Here is a 22393-nt window from a genome sequence, read left to right as displayed (position 1 = left end):
GTTAATTTAATTGAAGCAGATGGCAGGTACAAACGTTTCGACAGAAGTCTTCCTCAGTGTACCCTGGTACCGAGGTACGTGTGTACTATGTTCCTATCACCACAAAGTACAATTTCTGCCTAAACTAAAGTTATGTTTACAGGACTATAATTCATTATCTTTTTAGGTAAATCATTTTCTGACTATTTGGTGATGTAGGGCAGCCACCTGGTTCCATACCTCAGCAAATCTGACGAGGAAAAGAGTGAGCATTCCCATGTTATAGGCTTTTATGCCACTTATTCCCCATTCAGAATAACATACAATAATTTGACTGTTTCAGTGAAGAGGTAGTAGGCCTATGTCTAAAGAAATCTCATTTGCAATAGAACTGTACCAGATATCTCCATACAACTACTGGTCAGTGTTCAATAGCACCCTAGACAATTCAGTAATGGTATATTTTTCAGGGATTTCAGTTTTTCTGATAAATGAGAGAAAAGTGATGGAGTCCTATGTTCCTATCACCACAAAGTACAATTTCCGCCTGAACTAAAGCTATATTTACAGGACTATAATTCATTATCTTTTTAGGTAAATCATTTTTTGACTATTTGGTGATGTAGGGCAGCCACCTGGTTCATACCTCAGCAAATCTGATGAGGAAAAGAGTGAGCATTCTCAAGTTATTGGCTTTTTTGTCACCTTTCCCCTATTCGGACTGGCCTAATTTGGCTCTTTTTCTGGGATTGGGGTAGTTCTAAAGAACAGCCAAAAAAACATCTTTTCCCCCAATTTTTTTTTTGACAACAATCAATTTCATTAATGGGAGACCCTAAAGATGAGAAAAATCATTGTTGTCATTTGTTCTACCTCGGGTAGGGGTATCTCAAAATCTGAGGGCCCATTCTGCTAGACTATACAGCTTTCAGGATCACTTCTGCAGCTTCCTCTGTCAAAGCCCAAGCTAGCCCGCTGTTAATAACAGGAAGAGGCTGCAAGGTGCACAAATACTGTGTGAACAGGCCCTAACAGCCTGTTTTAGGGTTGTGCAATGTCAGGAATTTATCCATCGTGATTATTCCACAGTGAACCATCGTGATCCACGATGGCATCGTCATTGGCGGGGGTGGGGGGAATAATTAATAATTTATTAAGTCGCTGCGGTGCGGTGCCATTCATTGCAATGCGTTCATTACAACTGGACAGCTGAGCTCTTCACGGAGACCAGCGGGCTTCGATAGGCTACTAAAGCCTCTGTGCACAGAGCAGCACAGAGCCAGGTGACTGAAGGAAGCAGTGGGTCTCACTACCAACAATTTGACCGGCGCAAATAACAAAACGTTAACGTTACAGGTCCTCACCAACAACGTGTGTGTGTTGAATTTAACTAGCTGGCAGTAAACTGACTGAATTACTGGCTGATATAACGTTAGATTGTAGCCTCAGCAGCAGCAGCTGTGTTTCTCTCTCAACTCTCCTCTCGTCAAATCGCTCTCATTAGGTTCAAAAGCCCACGCGAATCTAACGTTATATCAGCCAGTAATTCAGTCAGTTTACTGCCAGCTAGTTAAATTCAACACACACACGTTGTTGGTGAGGACCTGTAACGTTAACGTTTTGTCATTCAGACTGATGCGTCTAGCGTTGAGGCTGCTGCTGTGAGTGACTTCAACTTTCACTTTGGAAACAGGCAAGTTAAATTCACAGTTGAAGACTTGTACTCACTTTGGGTTGAAAACAGGAAAGAACGTGAAGTTTCTTCTTTGTCTTAAAAGTTTTCGCAACAAAATAACTGACTTCTCATGCGCGGGGGACGCCCAAGCGACATTAAACAAGCACTCCCAGTGCAGAGAAGCACTAAGGAGGGGGAGGGGAGGCTTCTCTGAGTCTGAACTGGGCGCGCTCGTTTAATGCCGCCGGCGCGTCCCCCATGCGTCACGGTGAGTGGACTTGGTATTTTTTATTATTAAAACGTCACAAATTTATTTCGAACAGATAATTGCCCCAAGGCAGCATACTGGGCCCATTGCTATTTATAATGTACATCAATGATCTGCCAAATCTCTGTAAACACTCACAATGTCTTTTATATGCCGATGACACAGTTATTTATGTATCTGACTCAAATATAGACACCATCAACACAAAACTCACCTCCGATCTCCAGCTACTAAATGACTGGCTAAAAACCAACCATCTCACCATCAATGTAAAGAAAACAGAATGCATGTACTTTCACTCACCTAGGAAAACCATCTCCATATCCGCTCCAATCACACTGGCAAAGCAAACATTGACTATTACAGACACATATAAATATCTTGGAATTCATTTAGACTCTCACCTTACATACCGCAACCACGTCCACAGCCTAACCAATAAACTTAAACAGAAACTGAATGTCTACCGCAAGATCAGGCCATTTCTCACACCTACTGTCTCTGCCACCTATCTGAATGCCATTTTTCTCTCCAACCTGTCATACTGTCTCCCCATCTGGTCCCTCACAACTAAAGAAATCACAGAACCATTAGCTAGACTGGACCCATCACTGTACAGCCCTCTCACTTTCAAATGCCCCAACCTTCCAAAATTACTCAAATCTGTTAGCCATCAAATTTTATTTTCAGCTACAAAACACTAACCTCCCCCCAGCAATTTCAGCCCTACTGCCAAAACCCAGCACCAGACCCTCTCTTGTTACTCGTTCAATTACTCAAAAACTTATACCTGTCCCAATTTATAAAAATAACTTTGGTTTAAGATCCTTCTTCCGTACTAATACAATAATCTGGAATGAAATACCCCACCATATCAAATCCATCATATCCGCTCCGCTCTTCAAACTTACCTATAAGCACTACATATTAACAAACCAAGCCTGCAACAACTGATTCTCCTGATGATTTTTATTTATTTATTTGTTTGCAAATGTAGATTGTCTTTAATGCTGATGTATTTTATTCTGAATAGCACTTTGAAATGTATTTTAGAACTGTATTTTATAGGAACCTGCTGTAAACCAGTTTTAAACTGAGTCAGGCCAGGTTTGACTGTAACTATAATTGTTGCTTTTAAACCTTTTCCTACAAATAAACTGAAACTGAAACTGAATTAATCACGATGATCCGATGTAGACGGCTCAGAGGTCGATGGGGGGTCGGCCAATCACGATGGTCGATGCCATCGTCCATCGTGCCAACCCTAGCCTGTTTATAACACGAAGAGGCTGCAAGGTGCACAAAAACTGTGTGAACAGGCCCTAACAGCCTGTTTATAACAGGAAGAGGCTGCAAGGTGCACAGAAACTGTGTGAACAGGCCCTAACAGCCTGTTTATAACAGGAAGAGGCTGCAAGGTGCACAAAAACTGTGAACAGGCCCTAACAGCCTGTTTATAACAGGAAGAGGCTGAAAGGTGCACAGAAACTGTGTGAACAGGCCCTAACCCGGAGCCTTTTTATAACAGGAAGAGGCTGCAAGGTGCACAAAAACTCGGTGTGAACAGGCCCTAACCCGTAGCCTGTTTATAACAGGAAGAGGCTGCAAGGTGCACAAAAACTCGGTGTGAACAGGCCCTGACCCGTGGCCTGTTTATAACAGGAAGAGGCTGCAAGGTGCACAAAAACTCGGTGTGAACAGGCCCTGACCCGTAGCCTGTTTATAACAGGAAGAGGCTGCAAGGTGCACAAAAACTCGGTGTGAACAGGCCCTGACCCGGAGCTGGCACACTGGCCTCCTCCTCTCAGCTGCAGCAGCTCTGCTCAGCCTCCAGTCACGGTGACACCCATTTCCTGTTTGCAAATTGAGCAATAAAGCTCATCCAATTGATTCATATTCATTTTGTGAAAAGCCACCCACCATGTCTTCTATTTTGAGGCGATTGCCACACATTTCAACTCAAATATTTTTTACTCCATGCAGATATTTTACACTTACCAGTCCACAGGAACTGACGCAATTAACGTGTGTGTGTGTGTGTGTGTGTGTGTGTGTGTGTGTGTGTGCATGCGTGGGTGCTTGCGTGCGTGCGTGTGTGCGTGCTTTTGCGTTTACGCCTCTCAGAATTCAACCTGTCATGCCTCTAGAACAGTGGTTCTCAACTGGTGTAGCCTCAGGACCCACTATTTTCCTTGTCATGAAGTCGCGACCCAAATTTCAGATTTTTTTTTAAACCACTCAAATTTATTGCACAAAAAATAGCGCATTAATTTAATACACAATGCCTTCATGCACTGTTATAAACCTCAAATGAACAAAAAAGTGCAACAGAAGTGCAACTAGGGCTAAAAACCAATTGAAATAAGGCAGACTTGAATTACAAGCCTATATGTTTTTAAATTTAAACAAGTCAAACTGGTCATGCTCAGAAAGTCTTATTTGAACTGTATGAAATATGAAATAAAAGGCAGACTTATCTTGAATTACATGCCTATATGTTTTTAAACAAGTTAATAATCATAATAATAATAATAAAACAAGTTAACCTGGTCATGCTAATCCAGTTTCAATAGTCTGAATTTAACTAATATGAAATAAAAAGGAATCACAGGCAGGCTATATGCTTTTTAGTTAAACTGGTCATAACTTTTAATTAAACTGGGGCCATGCTAATCCAGTTTCAATCATCTGAATTGAACTAAAATTAAATATGAAATGAAAATGCAGACTTCTCTTGAATTACAGGCAGAGCATATGCTTCAGCTTGTTAAACAAGTAAAACTGGTCAGGCTAATCCAGTTTCAATAATCTGAATTTAACTCAAATGAAATATGAAAAAAAAAAAAAAAAAAAAAAAATTGGCCAATGTCCGCGACCCAATCAAAACGGCCCCGCGACCCACCTTTGGGTCGCGACCCACCAGTTGAGAAACGCTGCTCTAGAAGCCCCGGAGATGAGGCAAAGAGGAAAGTCACGTCATGCACTTTTTTTTTAATCTCATGCTTCAAAATGCTTCATTCACACTCAAATGCATACTGTATCATGCTGATTGGCATCCAACACTATCCGGGACTTACAGAAAACCCAAGGTCCCTAAAAAAGAACGTGACATTCAAATTTTGCACTAGGGCCAGTTCTATTGAAGTGAATGGGGCAGGCAGGGTAAGTCCCACTATAAACCATCATGTTAACTGATTATTTTATTTTTTTAATGTGTGGTAGTTTTCCTTATTATTGGTATCCAAACAGATCATGTCTGTGTCCAGCAGCTATATAGCTAAACTCAAGCCCATCTGGTCCGAAATGGAGCTGGATTAGCTAACTACATCATGATACATGACCAAGCAGGGCATCAGTCAACATCATGTAATGTGTTTTCTTTCATCTTTTGCAAGCATTTTTCAATCAAAGGTGAAACGACACAGATATGATGGTTTATAGTGAGACTTTTCATGTCCGCCCCATTAACTTCAATAGAACTGGCCCCAATGCAAAATTCGAACGCAGTGACATGAGTGATGTCTTATCCTTCTTTTTTAGGGTCCTTGAGAAACTCGGGAAGCAAAATCGCTTTTCCACACAATGAGGAAAATAAATGTGTTCTCGCTAGTCAATCAAGGACGAGGAGATTTCCATAATCCAGCCCTCTGCTCACTATTGTTCCAAGATGTCACGACGTCATCCGTACACTCTCTCCTTCCTGGTAGCTCGCTCCTGCTCTTTGCTGTATTTATAATTGAACTGAAATAAACACAGCTTGGCCTTAGGCATTAGCTATTCATGAGAGAGACAGGGAACAGAGATGGTAGGGGGTGAGTCTATTTGGAGCACTTTGGCTAAATTTGGCTAAGGGGGGACAAAATAGACACTTTCTATGCTTGAAAAGGCAGAAACATCCTGAAAGCGGTGCACGTTAAAGAGGAAGCGAATTGTAGATATTGTAAAAAATCAAGAAAGTCCCATAACTATCATGTAAATGTTATAAAACATCCCCGAGGTGCATACATCATAGTCGTGTTAGAACAGAGTCCTACCTGCTCTATGAATATGATACGACTGTTGCAAAGATTCAAATATCACATAGGTCACACAGTGATTTAGACCCAGTTTGGGGTAATCCCATACTTTTGCATAATAATTTTGAAATCGCCTTCCAAGAGATGTGTTTTCTAATCTCAATGGTGTGTGTGTGTGTGGGGAGATACAGAGAGAAGGGGAGAGACCAACAGAGAGAGGAAGGGGGTCCAGTTATGCATACGGAGTAACTCCGCCTCATTAACTATCCAACAAGTTCTCTCCCTGACTCTTCCTTATGATCACAAAGACAGGCACGCACGTACGCACGGACTTCCTGCACGCACGCACGCACTTCCTGCTCTTTGTCTGGAAACATGGCATTAACGTTCCAACACGGGACATTTAAAAGTGCTAATCAGCCACATTTCCATCTAAAAGTCTGTTTTGCTGCTGTCGATCGCTCGTTGCTCTAACACAACAGTGATCTCATTTCGACAATGTGGCTACACACATGCCCAGCGGCGTGCCATCACCGCCCACGCGCGGGCAGCCGTTTGCCCTGCTCTCCTACCCACCATTGGGTCCGCTGCTGTTTACACGTCAGAGTCTATTTACTCAGCCAGGCCTAACCGCCTGTTTGCAGGGGATCGACCTCCGACGCTCGAGCGCACGCACACCTGTAGCTCTGGGAGGGAATTGGGACTGTAATATAAATGATGAAGAGGGAAGGCCACTGTATAACGCAGAGAAAAAAAACACTTCTTTAATGCCTTAAAATACACACCCTTACCAGCATTTTGTAGGCATTCAAACACAAACAGGCTTGACATACATGCAGACCACTTTGCAACGCGTTTCGAGTATAAACTCTTCCTCAGGCATCAATGAAGCGTGTAAAATCCTGTCAAACATATAGGAAGGGGGTTCTGGTTCTGGGAGGCAATAGTGCCTCCTCTGGTCAGTCAGGGCGCCTGTTCAGGGCGGAAGGGAACTGGTGGGAATAGCGTGATCCTCCCACGTGCTACGTCCTGCCGGTGAAGCTCCCCGCTGTCAGGTGAAAAGAAGCAGCTGGCAACTGCACATGTATTGGAGGAAGCATGTGTGTGTCTACGGCTCTCCCAAGATCGGCAGAGGCGGTGGGCAGCAGGGGGAATTGGCCAAGTACAATTGGGGAGAAAATGGGGGGGGGGGATAATAATAATATATATATATATATACATATATACATATATGAAGGGGAGAAGGTTTACATCATGATTGTTTAATCATAGGCAAATCAAATCAAGGGCAGGGACTGTCACAAACACACAGATGCCACGGCATACCAACTGCACCAGGTATCACCTTTGACGATGATAAAGAGGCAGTTAAAGAGACATGCACGCAAGGATCGGATGTGTTAGTAACGCTCCAACAATTTTTGTTTCTTTTTTCTTTTTTTTGCATGGCTGTCGTTTGCCTCAAAAGTAACAAGCTAGCATGTCAGAGGTTACTGAGCAGAAAGGTTCAGTAACAAGCTAGCATGTGAGAGGTTACTGAGCAGAAAGGTTCAGTAACAAGCTAGCATGTGAGAGGTTACTGAGCAGAAAGGTTCAGTAACAAGCTAGCATGTGAGAGGTTACTGAGCAGAAAGGTCCAGTAACAAGCTAGCATGTGAGAGGTTACTGAGCAGAAAGGTTCAGTAACAAGCTAGCATGTGAGAGGTTACTGAGCAGAAAGGTTCAGTAACAAGCTAGCATGTGAGAGGTTACTGAGCAGAAAGGTTCACGGTCCAGCAGGCTTCCTGAAATCAATCGGCCTCACAGAGCGGACGGCTCTCAATGAGAAACAGGCTGTGGTGGCGAAGTGAGCGATGATGTTGCCATGACAACAGGCAGGCTGAGCGAGCGTGCAGCCTGGCTTTGGTATCTTATGAGGCGTGCGGCAGGCGAGGCGGCGCCCAGACGGTGTGGGCTTTTAACCTCTTAAGTGGCAGAAAGCAAAGCTGCAGTCTCTGATGGGATCATGGATGGGAGGATGGAGAGCGGGGGGTGGGGTGGGGTGGGGGTGGTGGGCTCAGAGCGCAGAGGTCCAGGCACAGACATGAGAAAAAAAAGGTGGTGGTCTTTTTTGTTACCATCCCAATCCAGCAACGGCCAACTACAGAGATATGAGAGGGACAAACAAACAGATTAACACATAGAACACACACACATGCACACGCACAGGCACAAGCACACCATACCTGCCAACACTCCCGATTTCCGTTAACCTGACGCTGGTTGGTTTGTTAGTTGTTACACAGGTTTGTCACTCTTTTGTAATGATAGATTTCAAGCACAAATTATTTCAAAATTAGAGGCCAATAATTGACAGAGATGTTCACATTTGCCAGTCTCGTAAGTCCTCCAACGCACATTTCTTTCCTGTCATGCTTACATGGAATGAATCATTAACACTTCACATAAACTCAAAGCAATCTTGACCAGCAATGACACAGGGCAGCAGAGAGTGTGATACAGATAGTAAGAAAGTGTATCAAGCTTGGCCCAGCAGGTTTGAGATGAGGGAGCACATGAGGCTCAAACCCTTTCAACTACTTGATTTATATTTTTTTAAATTCAAGCACTTTCCAGAGCCGTGGCAACCCTGTACACAGAACCATCTGGGACCTCCTCTTTGGAAACTCTTTCGAAAAAGGTATGCGCCTTCAGAAAATACCTGGCAGGTGATTGGATGAACCGCCTGTTTATTACCGCCTATCACTGGCCCGCTTCTCTCTGTCGTCACACCGAAATCCCACCTCTGGACGCTGATTGGTCTGGCCCACTGCTGTGACAGAGTTATACCTTTAGCTTGGAGCGCGACAAGATTGGATTTCTTGTGCGATCGTGATCTCGCAAATTCTGCTGCGTTGCAAGATTAGATTTTCATGGGAGCCTCGCTAATTTTAACTCTTTCTCTTGCTGTGCTCCCGATCGGTAATTTCTCCTCTTACTGTCTTTCCCTAGTGGGCTTAGTTTTAAAGCCAGTTTCTGATAGCATGTGAAACTAGATGGCCTAAGGCAACCATGTCATGCTAGCTTGTCAGGTAGGGGGCTATAATGCTCCAAATGTAGGCTAGATTTTAGCCTAAATTTCAAAGGGGTCCCTTGACCTCTCACACCTCAAGATATCTGAATGAAGATGGGTTCTATGGGTACCCACAAGTCTCCCCTTTACAGATAAGGTAGCTTTTTCTCTACAGGATAGCAGCATTTTCTGAAAAATCTGGAATCTGGAATTTGCTGGGGTATGGGGAAAAGCAGCGCCATACCCCGATAACCCAGAAGATCTCAGCCTAATGTTGGCAGCAGGTATGACACCTACACACACACACACATTGTGACAGTTGTGACACAAACGTAAACACAGAAAAGTCAAGCGTGACTTCTCACTCTGTCTGTTTCAGACAGACGAACGCACACTGACAGGCAGCCATGATTAAAATAGACTGCATGCAGATTAGAGAGGGAGAGGAGTGTAGAGAGAGAACAGGGAGGCCTAAACAATAGACACAACGCGGGGAGAGCCAGAGAAACAGGCCTGCAGCACAAGACTGCTGCCTGGCACACGATACTGCTGCCTGGCACACAAGACTGCTGCCTGGCACATGAGTGTTCACGGACCAGTTTGTTAAAGGGACAGGTAGGATTTGTTTGAGTAGCCTGATTAAAACCAACCTGATTCGTGATCTCACATTCTGTTTGGCTCTACGTATCAATCTGGACTCCAAGCCATCCACAGTCATTACAGTGGGTGGGAGTACTTGCCTTGACAGACAACTCCTTCAGCCAATCAGCCTCACCAAATCCAGTCCTTCAGCCAATCAGCGCCAGGTCCAGTCAAATCCAAATCTGCTCGGGAGAACAGCGAAAACGTCTTTTCCGCCGAGAAACTCTGCTGGTGCATACTCTTGTTCTTGTTTAATTTTTGTTATTTGGTCTATTTGTGCAATAACTGCAATTACTGCTCGTTGCTTCGTAAGCCGGAGAGCCATGAATGGTCAGTTACGATGTCAACTATGAGGCAGGTCCCTGATTGGCCCGTGCACTTTGCAACTTCTGAAAACGCCCGCCCCGGGCTGGAGGCCAGAAGGTCCCGCAGAACAAAACAAAATGTGAGTTCACGTGACCGGGTGGTTTACCAAGTTATTGTTCTTCAGCTTACCTGGAGAGAGAAACTCATGGAAGTCATTTTCACAGACAGGTGTTTCAAGACAGGTGTTTTGACAGAGAATCGTATTCTGACTCCATATTGTGTTTTTAATCGTCAAGACATGATTGTCAAATTGATTGTGAAACCTTGGTATAATTACTGTCAACAACATAGACTGGTAATTTTAAATGTCTGATTATTATGCCATTCTTGCTACTGTTGATTTTCTGAAAGCTTTTAAGATCAATTACTTTTAGAGTAGGCTATAAATGCTGTCAAGTTGAGTCCAATTTGAATAGAATTACCATCTTGTTTAAAAGTACAAGTGGTGTTAACATGATTCAAATTGAAATGTGTTTCTGTTTATCATATGAAATAGGTCTGGAGTATTTAGGTGAATAGTTTTAGAGGTAATACTTTACATTAGGGAACACATACTGTACATTATAGACCTTATTTGCTAACCCTGGACGGCGCCATATACCGTCCTGCACGCACACAGCGCTGCAGCTGACAACTAGTAACAGCCTTATTGTCGTTTCTGTTCCATTACAAAACAGCGATGGTGATGACAGCAATAAAAAACCCAGAATTGTTGTTTTGTATGCTGCTGTTAATGCCTGTAATAATAAACAAAAGAAAAAACGAGTTGAACAGACTTTGCTGTGAGGAGCTGGCAGAAAGTTGCACCTGTCTCTCCCAACTATCCGCACATCTCCTGTGCTGATGTATCCTCAGTCTCGCTCCCTTCACGTCTGTGGATGGTGGAGATAGAATCAAACCACGGGGACTTAATTGCTGTCATTGCTACAGCCATGTATAATGCAGGTCACCATCCGAACACAACAGGAACGATACAGGTAACGCTAACAGCGGCTAGCTTCCTATAAACGCTGCTCTTACATAGGCTGTCACTTGAGAGCTGCAGCGTTATGTCAAGAACATGGCGGCGGTGGGCGTGCCCGTACGTGAGTTACGTCAATCGAATAAGGTCTATTAACTAATATTAAGTTGCTTATTACTGTAGCATGCATATTAATAGCATATTGGGTGTTTATTAATCATTATAAAGCACTTATTAATGTCTTATTCTGCATGATCATATTCTACAACTACCATTAAATAAGAGTTATCCCTCAATAACCTCCTAATGACTGCTTATTAATAGTACTGCTTATTAATAGTAAGGAAGTTGTTGTACATTAATTATGATCTTAGCTTTAGTGGTACTACCACCTTATAAGGCCATACTGAGCAAAGCATATTAATATCGTAATTCATGTACAACTACTGCACACACACCCCTCTCTCTCTCTCTCTCTCTCTCTCTCTCTCTCTCTCTCTGTCTATGGGGGATGAAGGAGAAATCTGAACCACGGCGTTAAAGTTTAACCAAAGCCAAGTGAGTCAGGGAAAACACAGAGGAGAGGTTTCCGCATCAGAGGCAGGAGGAGGGGTGTATGTGCGTGTGTGTGTGTGCATGCGTGGGTGTGTGTGTGTGTGTGTGTGTGTGTGTGTGTGCGTGTGTGTGTGCATTCGTGCATGCGTTCGTGTGTGTGTGTGTGTGTGTGTGTGTGTGTGTGTGAGAGAGAGTGCGTGTGTCGTGTGACACCAAACATGGTCCTAATGTGCCGACTTTGGTCACCAGGCTGTTTCTCGCCTCTCGGAGAGGAGAATAGTGTGTGTGTGTGTGTGTGGGGGGGGGGGTGCTGTGTGTAGTGTTGGGACAGAGAGGTGTGGGGGGATAATGTCATTTCTGTGTCTGAACGCTGGTTAGTTGTCGGTGGAGATGGATGTATGCACAGTAAACACAAGCGCACACACTCTCTCTCTCACACACACACACACACACACACACACAAACACACACACACACACACACACACACACTCAGCTCTGTCAACTCCCTTCTGTCGCTGATGCATCGCTGTAACTAACTCAATATTTACTTCTGCCAAGGAGGTTATGTTTTGGCCCCCGGTCGTCTGTCTGTCAGCAGGACTCAAAAACACATGAACGGCTCGCCATGAAATGTGCTGGACAGATCAGCTTTTGGCCAATTAAACAATTGATTCGATTTTGGTGGTGATCCCGATGTGGGATGTCCACCATTGCCCGATTATTGATTTGGAGTCGTGACTACGACATTGGCCAAGATAGAGACCTGTGCCATGTACCAAGAAGCAAGATTAGTGGTTTAGCGAGGTAACTTCAGGTTTAACCCTGGTTTGGCCGTGCTACAAAGCTAGTTAACTTCTTACCGACATATATTTCCATAGCAACTTATGCTTCACACTTAACCTGGTCCGCAGCAGGTTAAGTTGCAAGGATAAGATTAGACCTTAAATACACCGCCCACGAACCAATCGAATCAGCAGTTTGGAAAAATGGCCAACCCCTTTCTGGACGAGTTTCCCATCGAGGAAAGAGCACGAATTGTAATGTTGAATTAATCAAGGACTAAAGCCTTGCACTTGTTGCAGGCTACATTTTAATTAAGCCCTACTTACCACTTTGGAATATATTTTTATATATTCATTTTTGTGCTCTCAAGTAGCCTAGATACGTTGTTTGACCCCGCTGATCGATTGCAGCTGAATAGTGAGTGGAGAAATATCACTAAACCGGCATAAAAAGGTTACATAAACGTCTCCAAAGTGCACGGTGCCGTGTGCGTAACGGAGCTGAGACTGACGTTGGGTTGGAATTGAAATGGTCATGCTAGAATAGCCTACTACATCTAAGCAATTTAATATGGGATCACCTGCACACAGGCGATCCCATATTAAGATGATTCATATCTAGGCTACTCCTGCATTTTGCAGCTGCAACTGTGTTGCTTTTAGCCTGTATGATGTGATTGAACTTCATATTTCCAGCATCATTATATGAAATATGGATATGCGACTCTGCTGACAATAGCCTATATATGTGACCACAATTTCTTTTTATAAATGAAATCTATGCCCGCACGTACCGTGTCGATTCAGTTCAGAAGCATTTTTTTATTTTATTATCATTCTTTTTTTTATTGATTAGCCTATAGGAATTATTGAATCAGTGCGACTAAACACATCACGAGATCATTATTATTCATTGAGCCTAAATGGTCTATACATACGGATTTTGGACTGAGATAGATTACACATTGCTTCCACAAAAGACATGCCGGTTTTGAGTTTATTGAGAGGGTGAATTGAGCTGCTGTATAGATAGCCTACGTGGAGGTAGAAACCGCTCTTCAAAGAAATTACTGGTGTGGATAAAAGTGGTCACTTTAGACAGTCATTCGGGAACAGACTAATAATATCCAACGCAGATTTTTATTTGCGGTTTCATTCAATGAGGAAATAGGCGTGCCTGGCGCTGTCAGAGTTGGAGCAGTTAATATTGCATTGTGATTGGCAGTTGTTAAAAACCACGCCTCTTTTGCGGGCACGAGCTCCAGTGCACGGGCATTTTCATGTGCACGAGCTCTCAGCTTGATTAGAAAAACCTGGTTCGAGTTAACGAGTGGCAAACGAGGTTCGTAGTACAAGTTAACTACAATCGAGCTGATCTGGTTTAGACAAACCAGATCAAGGGACAGATCATGGATCTTCTTATAGAACATTCGTGGTATAGAGCCCTGATTCAAAATCCTGAGTGTATGTTTACAGGGTGGAGAAATCAATTTAGCGTAAAGTGTAGCTGATAGGAATGATGTGTTTGGGTGGATGAGCGAGTTGGAGATTTGTTGAACGCTGACGGAGGTTCGCTGTCCAAGTGGCTCCTATTTATCACCTAAACATCCTGTATTCCTTTCATACCTAAAGACAAATCCCTCCCCTAGTCCGCACTGAAAGTTTGCTGATGGATTGCGAGGACGAGGAGGACAACAGATACGGGGCAAGGTCAACGCAAACACACACACACACACACACACGCGCGCGCGCGCACACACACACACACACACACACACACACTCCTCCAGCCCAACTGAACCTGTTCCCCCTTCTAAAATGTAGATGACAGACAGACTGGAATTGGCCGACTGAGGAGACGATTAAATATTGATTGAATCAACAGTCCAAAGCGTAGCCAATCAAACGCCTCGTCTGGACCCTCTGGGATTACATTCACTATAGGAAATACTTTTTCTCCCTTGCCCTGCCACCAAACTCTGTTACATAGAGATACTGTATATTGGATTGAACACAATTTTTCCATTCCAAATTTCATACTCTGATCTTTTGATACAAGGTTTGTCAGGTAAACATGAGTTTTGGATTAAAAGGCTGGAAAGGTTTGTTTATATGTCCAGAACACTTGAGTTATGATGGGAGAACAATCGAAATTGCAAAAAGCTTCATCGACAAAGCAAAGCAAACACATCCAGAGTGTATGTGAACATGCCCCAAATGGCTAGTGGTCAACAAGGCTAGTTTCCCTAACTTGGCTCTTAAAATATCACTTTCCAAATATGGCTTTTCCTTCCACAAACTGCCCCAGCTCATGCGAGAGTCCAATAAATTAACTAAGCTGCTCTTCTGCCTAAAAGCAGTTGTTTGGAAAATGTCATGTTTGGCTCTCTTTTCAGACATTGCAGGGTTGAAGAGAAACCACAACTACTTGGTTGAGAGACATAAAAGAGTATTTGGTTAACAATACGCAAATTTGATTTGCAGTGTAACTTTCAATAAAGGATGATCTGAAATGATAATGCAGGATAGATGGAGAAGTGCAGAGGGACTTCTGGCTTACTTTCAAACAGTATGGCCTTGAAGGCTGATAGTGATACAGATATTTTTGGATTGAAGCTGCCAATAGCTGATATGTTGTGCCGATAATTCAATAGAGGGTATGCACACCCACTTGAACACGCCCCCTCAATCGGGAACGAGTGTCAAAATGAGTGTCAAGTTCCTCCCTGAGCAGCAGGTGTCAGTTATCTAGGCTGATTACTGCATTCAAGCTCAGTCTTGCTGTGACTCAGTGGGCGTGACCCCACAGTGACTTCTGCCTCTTTGACATCACATGCATACCCTCTATATCTTCAAATTTGTCCAATTTCCACGCTGAATGAAATCACAGCCGCACCTCCATCATATCAACGATGGAAAACATTGCCTTGCCGACGTCCGATTTTTACTACAAGGCCAATGTCAGTCCGATATATCAGTAGCTACCACTGCATACGGCCTGATACACATCAGTTAACATGGTGCACAATGGATCCACCCAGGTCAGCTGAAACAGGAAAAAAAACAAAAAAAACAATAACTAAATAAAGGCTGAATGAACAAGTTAAACAAATTTCACAATGTTGTTAAGGCTAGAGTAGAATCAGTGTGTACCAGTGTTGGGCGAGTCACTCAGGAAATGTAAATAGTTACTTATTACTGATTACTCCTTTAAAAAGTAATACAATTACTTTACTTATTACTTGGTATCAAAGTAATTAGTTACATTACTATATTACTTCAGCTAATTAATTAATAAGCTAATCGCGCTCTGGCGACGCAGCAGTCTCGCATAGTCAGACTTATCTCCACGTGTTATTTTAGTGCTGTGCTGGAGAAAGTACTGCAGTAACTTGAAGTTACTTAATTAGTAACTGTAATATAATTCCTTTTTTGAAATTGTAATCCCTTACATTGCTATATCAGATTAGTCAATCAGATATGTTTCCTGGGAGAAACATTGAATTCTTATATTCTTCTGGCATGAAAATGGTCAAATTTGAAGGTACTGAATATCACAAAATATCAGCTACTGGCTGCTCCAATGCCAAAGTACAGGTATCCGTATCAGTGCCGTATCAGGCGAAGAATACCTGGAAATAAAAATTTGAACATCAATCGCATCCCATTCACACAGCATGACATCAGAGATGATCCATTATAGAGATATGTCACCGCAGGCTCCGCCAATTGTAAGAAATGGTACGAGCAAGTCAAGAAAAATGGTCACGTGGTCGCCTCTCCCCTGAAGTGTTGTGAGAAAGAGAGAGAGCCTGGTGATGCGGGGTTAGTACAGACCTAGCAAGCTAACTTGGACTAGTCTAAGTTCCCAAAAACTCCACACAAACCACACATATAAACACAAAGCTGCCCCTTGTTAGCTCAATATAGTTGTAACTAAGATATTCGATTAAAAAAAATCCAACCACAGATTTAGCTACTACATCAACAAACTTCACATGTACATGTAACTTTAGCTAATCGCTCACTGCTAACATGAGTTCCTGTTGTCAAATTTCGCAAGAGTGTGTTAGATAGGTCATGGACAAATACAATTTTCTCCTGATCTGTCTTTCTGAAAAATGCCATTTTAGTCTCCGAATTTTCAGAAGATATGTGGCTTCGGAAAATGGGCCAAATATTTACTTTGATGACTATGGGGGCGAAATAATCTGCCATAATCTGTGATCTTGTTCACTCCTCCCAATGACTCCAATGACTCAGACCTGCTGAAAGTCTCCTAAGTGGGCGTGTCCATGGAAAAGAATGGGCAAAAACCACGTGACAAAATTACAGGAAGTGAGTTGAAGTTGGGGTGTCTTGCTTTGATATCCCATCGTCTTTGGTGACATCACTCACAGCCGGCGGCCGTTCATCCCTCTGGCTGTCAGCCAGCCAATCAGGAAGTGATTACTGTAGCGGTGCGTTCGTCCCTCTGGCTGTCAGCCAGTCAATCAGGAAGTGATTAGCTGTGCGTTTGTCCCTCTGGCTGTCAGCCGGCCAATCAGGAAGTGATTAGCTGTGCGTTTGTCCCTCTGGCTGTCAGCCGGCCAATCAGGAAGTGATTAGCTGTGCGTTTGTCCCTCTGGCTGTCAGCCGGCCAATCAGGAAGTGATTAGCGTGTGTTAACTAAAGTGAGCGGGAGCCTGAGGCGGGCTTAAATGGAAAGTGATCGTTCTTGTCTTGAGACACAATCAGGCCTTCTTTAATACACTGATATACTGTTTAATATCTAAAATATAAGTAGGAGTTGCTGAAAACCATCCAGAAACTCATCTGGAAACTTCTCATGTATATTCATAACCTTTAGCTGCTATTTTACGCCTGTGCAGTGTTATTGTTTCAAAATGACAACCTTTTGGGGTTGAAATATTAAAAAAATATAAAGTACAGAACAGTCTGCTGGGATGTTAAATATTTGACGCTCCGCCCCTCAGAGCTGCATTGCACCCAGACCAAACCTTGTAACTTCAAGCTCACGACTTGTCAAACTCGGCCTCTGCACACAACACCCCGCTGATGATCAAAAGGACTGACAAAAAGTTTGTATATGGAATGTCACATGTGGCCTAATTTGATCACTGTCTTCTATTCCGAGCATGTAGGCGCCACAGTAATTTTGGAAAAGATCAAAGTCTCACAGATTTATTTTGTGTTCATGAGAAGCATTGGGTGTAGCTGTGAGAGAGGGGCAGCGAGTGATCCATCTGACGAAACAAGACGAAACAGGACTGTCCAACTGACATTTTGGAAGCCAGCAGAGTACCGCAGGAATGAGTCCTAAAGCCTGCCTGAGACCTGGATGTTAGCACTTCCAGTTCTGGTTCCCTCGTCTCAAAGTAAATGGAATTTTTGTATGGGGATTTAAAGTTTATGAAACGGTGAAGTTTGTGTTCAGCAACATAATCTTCACAAATGAGGACCACTTTATGATTCTTGAACACTGACCTAAATAATATGGACAAACCCATCCACTAATGTTTGGACTCACGTTTTGCAGCAAAGTGTCGTCTGTCGCCATCTTGGGGTCCTTGTGCAGCTCACACAAGTTTTCCCAGAGTCGCAGCTCTGCCTGCTATTGGTCCATGATCTGTAAGCTGCGCGATCACTGGACAGGGGACCTGTCAATCACCCCTGTCTATTTTACTCTAAACGTGTGAGTTGTATAAAAATTCAACCGCCTACAGTTGTTATGAAAGGTGAAATTAGATATAGACCAAAAACTGTTTCGTCCAATCTGTAAACATGCTTAATCACTGTCACAAAGTGGGGCATTTTAACACAGGGGTGAACGGGAGTGACGTCACTTCTGAGTCCTCCCTCAAGTGGCCATTCAAGAAACTACAGCATTCAGGATTACTTCTGCGACTTCCTCTGAAAAAACCCAGAACCCCACTGTTCTTGAAGCGTAAATGTGATTTTTTTAAATCACCATTGAAAATGATTCAAAAATCATAAAAGTGGTCCTTATTTGTGAAGACTATCTTCCTGAACACTCTGTCTGTTTAAATTTTTGTCCCACTGATGATGTCACAATGCCTATGACATCATCAGTGCCTATGACATCATCAGTGATGTCAAGAAGATGATTTTGGTCAATAATGATGTCACTGATGACATCACTGATGATGTCATAGGCATTGTGATATCATCAGTGACAGTGATGTCATCAGTGATGCGAAGTTGAGCGATTGTGCGCTGCACATGCCAATAGAGCAGGCGAGGCCCATAACTGGGATAAACCCTCCCCTGCTCTACTCTGCTCTCCCATTGGAGCGACTGCAATCCCACTATGGAGACCTGTGGCGCCAGACTCCTCTCCCGGTAGGGAGGGGAGGCTGGCCAGCAAGACTACCGCAGGGCTATCTTGGTAGGAAAATAACAGGTGATTGTAATGACTGTTGTCACACGATTCAATTGGCGTTATCAGCGTCTTATCATTCATGTCGGCCAGTAGGGCCCTACTTACCTGGTCTTAGGCGCATAAGTGATTCGTTATCAGCCATAGGTTTACATTTCACGTGTAAATCGTATTTTAACGCTTTTTGTTGCTTAATTCTAACCCTACCCCTAAACCTAACCCTAAGTTGTTTTATTTGCCTAAAGTTGTTTGATAACAGCCATTCCGACCTACTAGCAAGTTTATCAGCGATAGGAATGGGGCTTATGACGCAAGTCTATGGGTGACAACAGTCGGATCGGGTGCTATCACAATCAAATGACACACAGAGGCAATGAGCTGTGTAGAGTACCGCAGGGATGGCATATTTTTGTAGGCTTAACCAGAAGTCGCCGCCATTTTGGTTCATCAGTGGGAAACTCTATAGGGTTTTAGAATGGGGATTTCACATAAATGCATCAAATACGAGCGATCACCCGAGCAGCATTTTGGTAAACAAACCGCGTCACTGGGTGGCAATGGCAATGGAACCCTATGGAGCCTAAGCTTTGGGAGTTTTGAGTGTCTGACTCTAGCCAGCTAACTCTGTTTACATTTTAAAAACTGCGACAGTTCCCGACATGCATATATTATACATCAAACTCTTGAGCTAATTCTGCTCTCACTCAGAATGTCAAAATATAAGCGATGTGATGTATAGTTTTTGAGATATTAACGTTTGTTTGGCACAACTCATACTATTAACTGCCAGGGGTTCCACATTTCTGGGTGGCAAGTGACGTCACGCTGATTCATCCTATAAGGTCTGTGGTTAACAAAGGTTTATGGAAACACAAATTTGGGTTCAGCAGGGTAATCGTCACAAACGTTAATCACTTTTATGCCTTTTGAAGCGTTTTCTAAAAATCGTGTTAAAAAACACATTTACATTCCAAAAGTCATAAAACGTTTGTCAAGATTATCCTGCTGAACCCAAATTTGCATGCCCATAAACTTTTGTTAACTACAGACCTTATGTTATGCATTTAAGTGAAATCCTCATTCTAAAACCCCATTCACTTTTCCCCTGAGGAACCCGGAAGTATACTTCCGGACTCATTCCTGCGGTTCTCTATTGTAAAGCAGCATATTGGTAGGAAATGCATGTGACATCATGGGGATATGATGAATAGGTCGCTCCGTTTGTCAGTCAGTTGGTTTGTTGGTCCACAAAAAGTCCCACCCCCCAAACAGTTTTCGCCCTAGGAGGGTGACATTTGGCATGGAGGGCAAGGGTAAAGGTCTGTGAAAGGGAGTGGGGGGGGGGGGGGGGGGGGGGGGTGAAATGCAGAGGCGGAGTAGGGTGGGCTGCCATCCTGCATTTTGAAAATTTGCATTATGTGGTCGCAGCTATTGTGAATTTGCGCTTGTTACAGTAAGACTTTTCCAGATTTGCAGGAACCCTGGAGAGAGGAGAGGAAGGGGGGTTGTAGTGGTAGTGGTAAATACAGAGTTGGGTAAACGATCCAAGGTGAGTAGTTTACCCCCCTTGTTTCCCCTCATTGTTTGATACAGTACAGTTGATGTGAAAGTAGGGGATTAAACTCTCTGCCTCATTTCAAAGAGATGGGTAAACTGTGTTTACTTGTGTTTACCCTCCACCGCCATGGAGATCTAGGCTACAGTGAGTGCATTTTTTTCTGCGGAGAGGAGAGGGATAGAGAGGAGAGGACATAAGGAAATATATATATACTTGTCCCTTCCTCCATTGCACTGCCACCAACTTGTCACAGTGCATCTTCATCTACAAGTCAAACATTTCCAGAATGTAGACTATGTGAACATGACCCAACTTTCTAATGGTCAACAAAATCCAGACAGGATCTAAAGCTAAAGGCTTGTTTCCCTACTTATCTCTTAAAATATGACTTTACAATTATGGCTTTTCGCCCGCACTGTCCCAGCTCATATGAAAGCCCATATGAACTACAGGAGAGGAGAGGAGACTGTTTTAGATCATAGTTTCACTGTTATCTAATCTACTACAATAGAGATAGGTAGCCTATGGAATTCTAGACAAAATCATATTAACAATAAAAAAAATATTCTGACATTTACAGTAGTAAGAGTAAGAGAAACAATCTCATTTGGGAACTCTCTGAATTGTGGCTCTAATGTGGACTAAGTTAGGGGTGCTTGAAAAGGATGTGAATCACTGGTCTACAAAAGCTATTGGACCAGAAGCACAACATTTTCAATACTTTTCCAGACTTTTTTTTTTTTCAAGTTCCCAAACTGTTCAAGACCTGGCTGGAAATAATCACATTCGCTTCCAGTTCCAGTAGGATCGAGAGGAGGTTAGGAGAAGAAAGGGGAGCTACGGTGCGTAAATTTAAGATGCCCAAGACGCAGCGGTGCGCCCTGCTTACCCTCGCTGCCCTGGAGGAGTAGGGATCCTCGAATAGATTCCAGATCACCGGCTGCCACTTCCTCCACAGGTTCCCCTCCACGGCCACGTCCTCGATGCCAAGCCGCTTGCCTACCCCCTCGTCCTCGTCGTCGTCGATTCCCACGTTCAGCTCGAACACGTCCAGTGCCTCCTCGGCGTCCCGGTGCTGGCGGTACGTCATCCAGCAGCACGGCTCCACGTCCGTCTCGTCGATTCCCCAGAACGAGAGCTCCTCCTCGAACAGCGGACCGCACACGTCCGCGGGGCAGTGCAGCTTACCCGTACGGTAGTAGTTGAGCACGTAGGCGAACACGCCCGGGTGGCGGTCAAAGAAGTACTCGTTGGCCCGCGCGTTGTACTCGATAAAGCCGGGCACCTGTTGCAGCTGGTCCAGCACTGAGTCTAGGTCCGAGCCGTCGGAGGCGAGCAGCGCCAGGCGCGTCCCGGGCAGGGTCTTTAGGGTGGTCTTGTACGTTTCGTGCCTGGTGCCGCCGACGTTGAGGATTATCCTCTCGTTGTCGTCAAACTTGCCCATCGCTCTGTATCAGACATGACTCGATGGCAAGCCCACAGTCACACCCACAGTCCAGCTCTAAACACGCTCCAGGATCGAGTCCAGGATCCGATTTTCACTTAATATGCGATGACTTCATTGCTTCTCCTGGACAGGGGGGCAGGGATGGCATGGTTTATTTCTGGATGATTTTTTTAGAGGTGTGGTGGGTGTCGATAGTCCGTGCTCGTGTTGACTGTTGACTGATTCTCAACCAGTGGCTCCGAATAGACTGCGCTCCCGCTGCTGTTTGCCTGCGCGTCTCCGCCGTGCGTCCCTGCCCTCTCCAAGACGCACGGCCAGGCGTCAGTCAGCGTCGAGCTCGCTCGCTCTACTGAGAGAGAGACAGACAGAGACAGACAGAGAGAGAGAGAGAGAGAGAGAGAGAGCGAGAGAGCATCAGCGTCGATTCGATAGGTAGGCTGATCGTTTCTCCTGAAGGTAGCTATTATTACAATTTAAGGTCACTCACCATCTTCACTATTTGAAGCATAAATTACACGGGATCTTCCCTTCTGTCTCACCACTGTGTGACAGGTGTCAAGTGTCGGAGAGCACACTATCTCATGCCTTCTGGTTCTGCCCTTCACTAACAGGATTATGGGCCAAAATACTTGACTGGTAGGCTCTTCTTGGCCTACAAAATAACCCTTCAGCCAGAGGCAGAACTCGCCA

General features: G+C 44.0%; 1 protein-coding gene across 3 annotated transcripts in view; it reads right to left on the bottom strand.

Moving 5' to 3' along the window:
• Window positions 1-21700, bottom strand: part of kcnc2 (potassium voltage-gated channel, Shaw-related subfamily, member 2) — a gene marked incomplete at both ends in the record, with an annotated part of 231754 nt that extends 210054 nt beyond the window's left edge. For all 3 annotated transcript variants that reach the window (XM_083632028.1, XM_083632029.1, XM_083632030.1), the window contains one exon: window positions 21146-21700. In XM_083632028.1, coding sequence (XP_083488154.1) covers window positions 21146-21700 — 555 coding nt within the window. The remainder of the gene's footprint in view (window positions 1-21145) is intronic.
• Window positions 21701-22393: the final 693 nt, after the last annotated feature.

The sequence above is a fragment of the Poromitra crassiceps genome (genome assembly GCF_964638095.1).
Source record: "Poromitra crassiceps genome assembly, chromosome: 2".
NCBI lineage: Eukaryota > Metazoa > Chordata > Actinopteri > Beryciformes > Melamphaidae > Poromitra > Poromitra crassiceps.
Note: the sequence above shows the minus strand (reverse complement) of the source record. Positions and strands in the feature narration are given on the sequence as shown.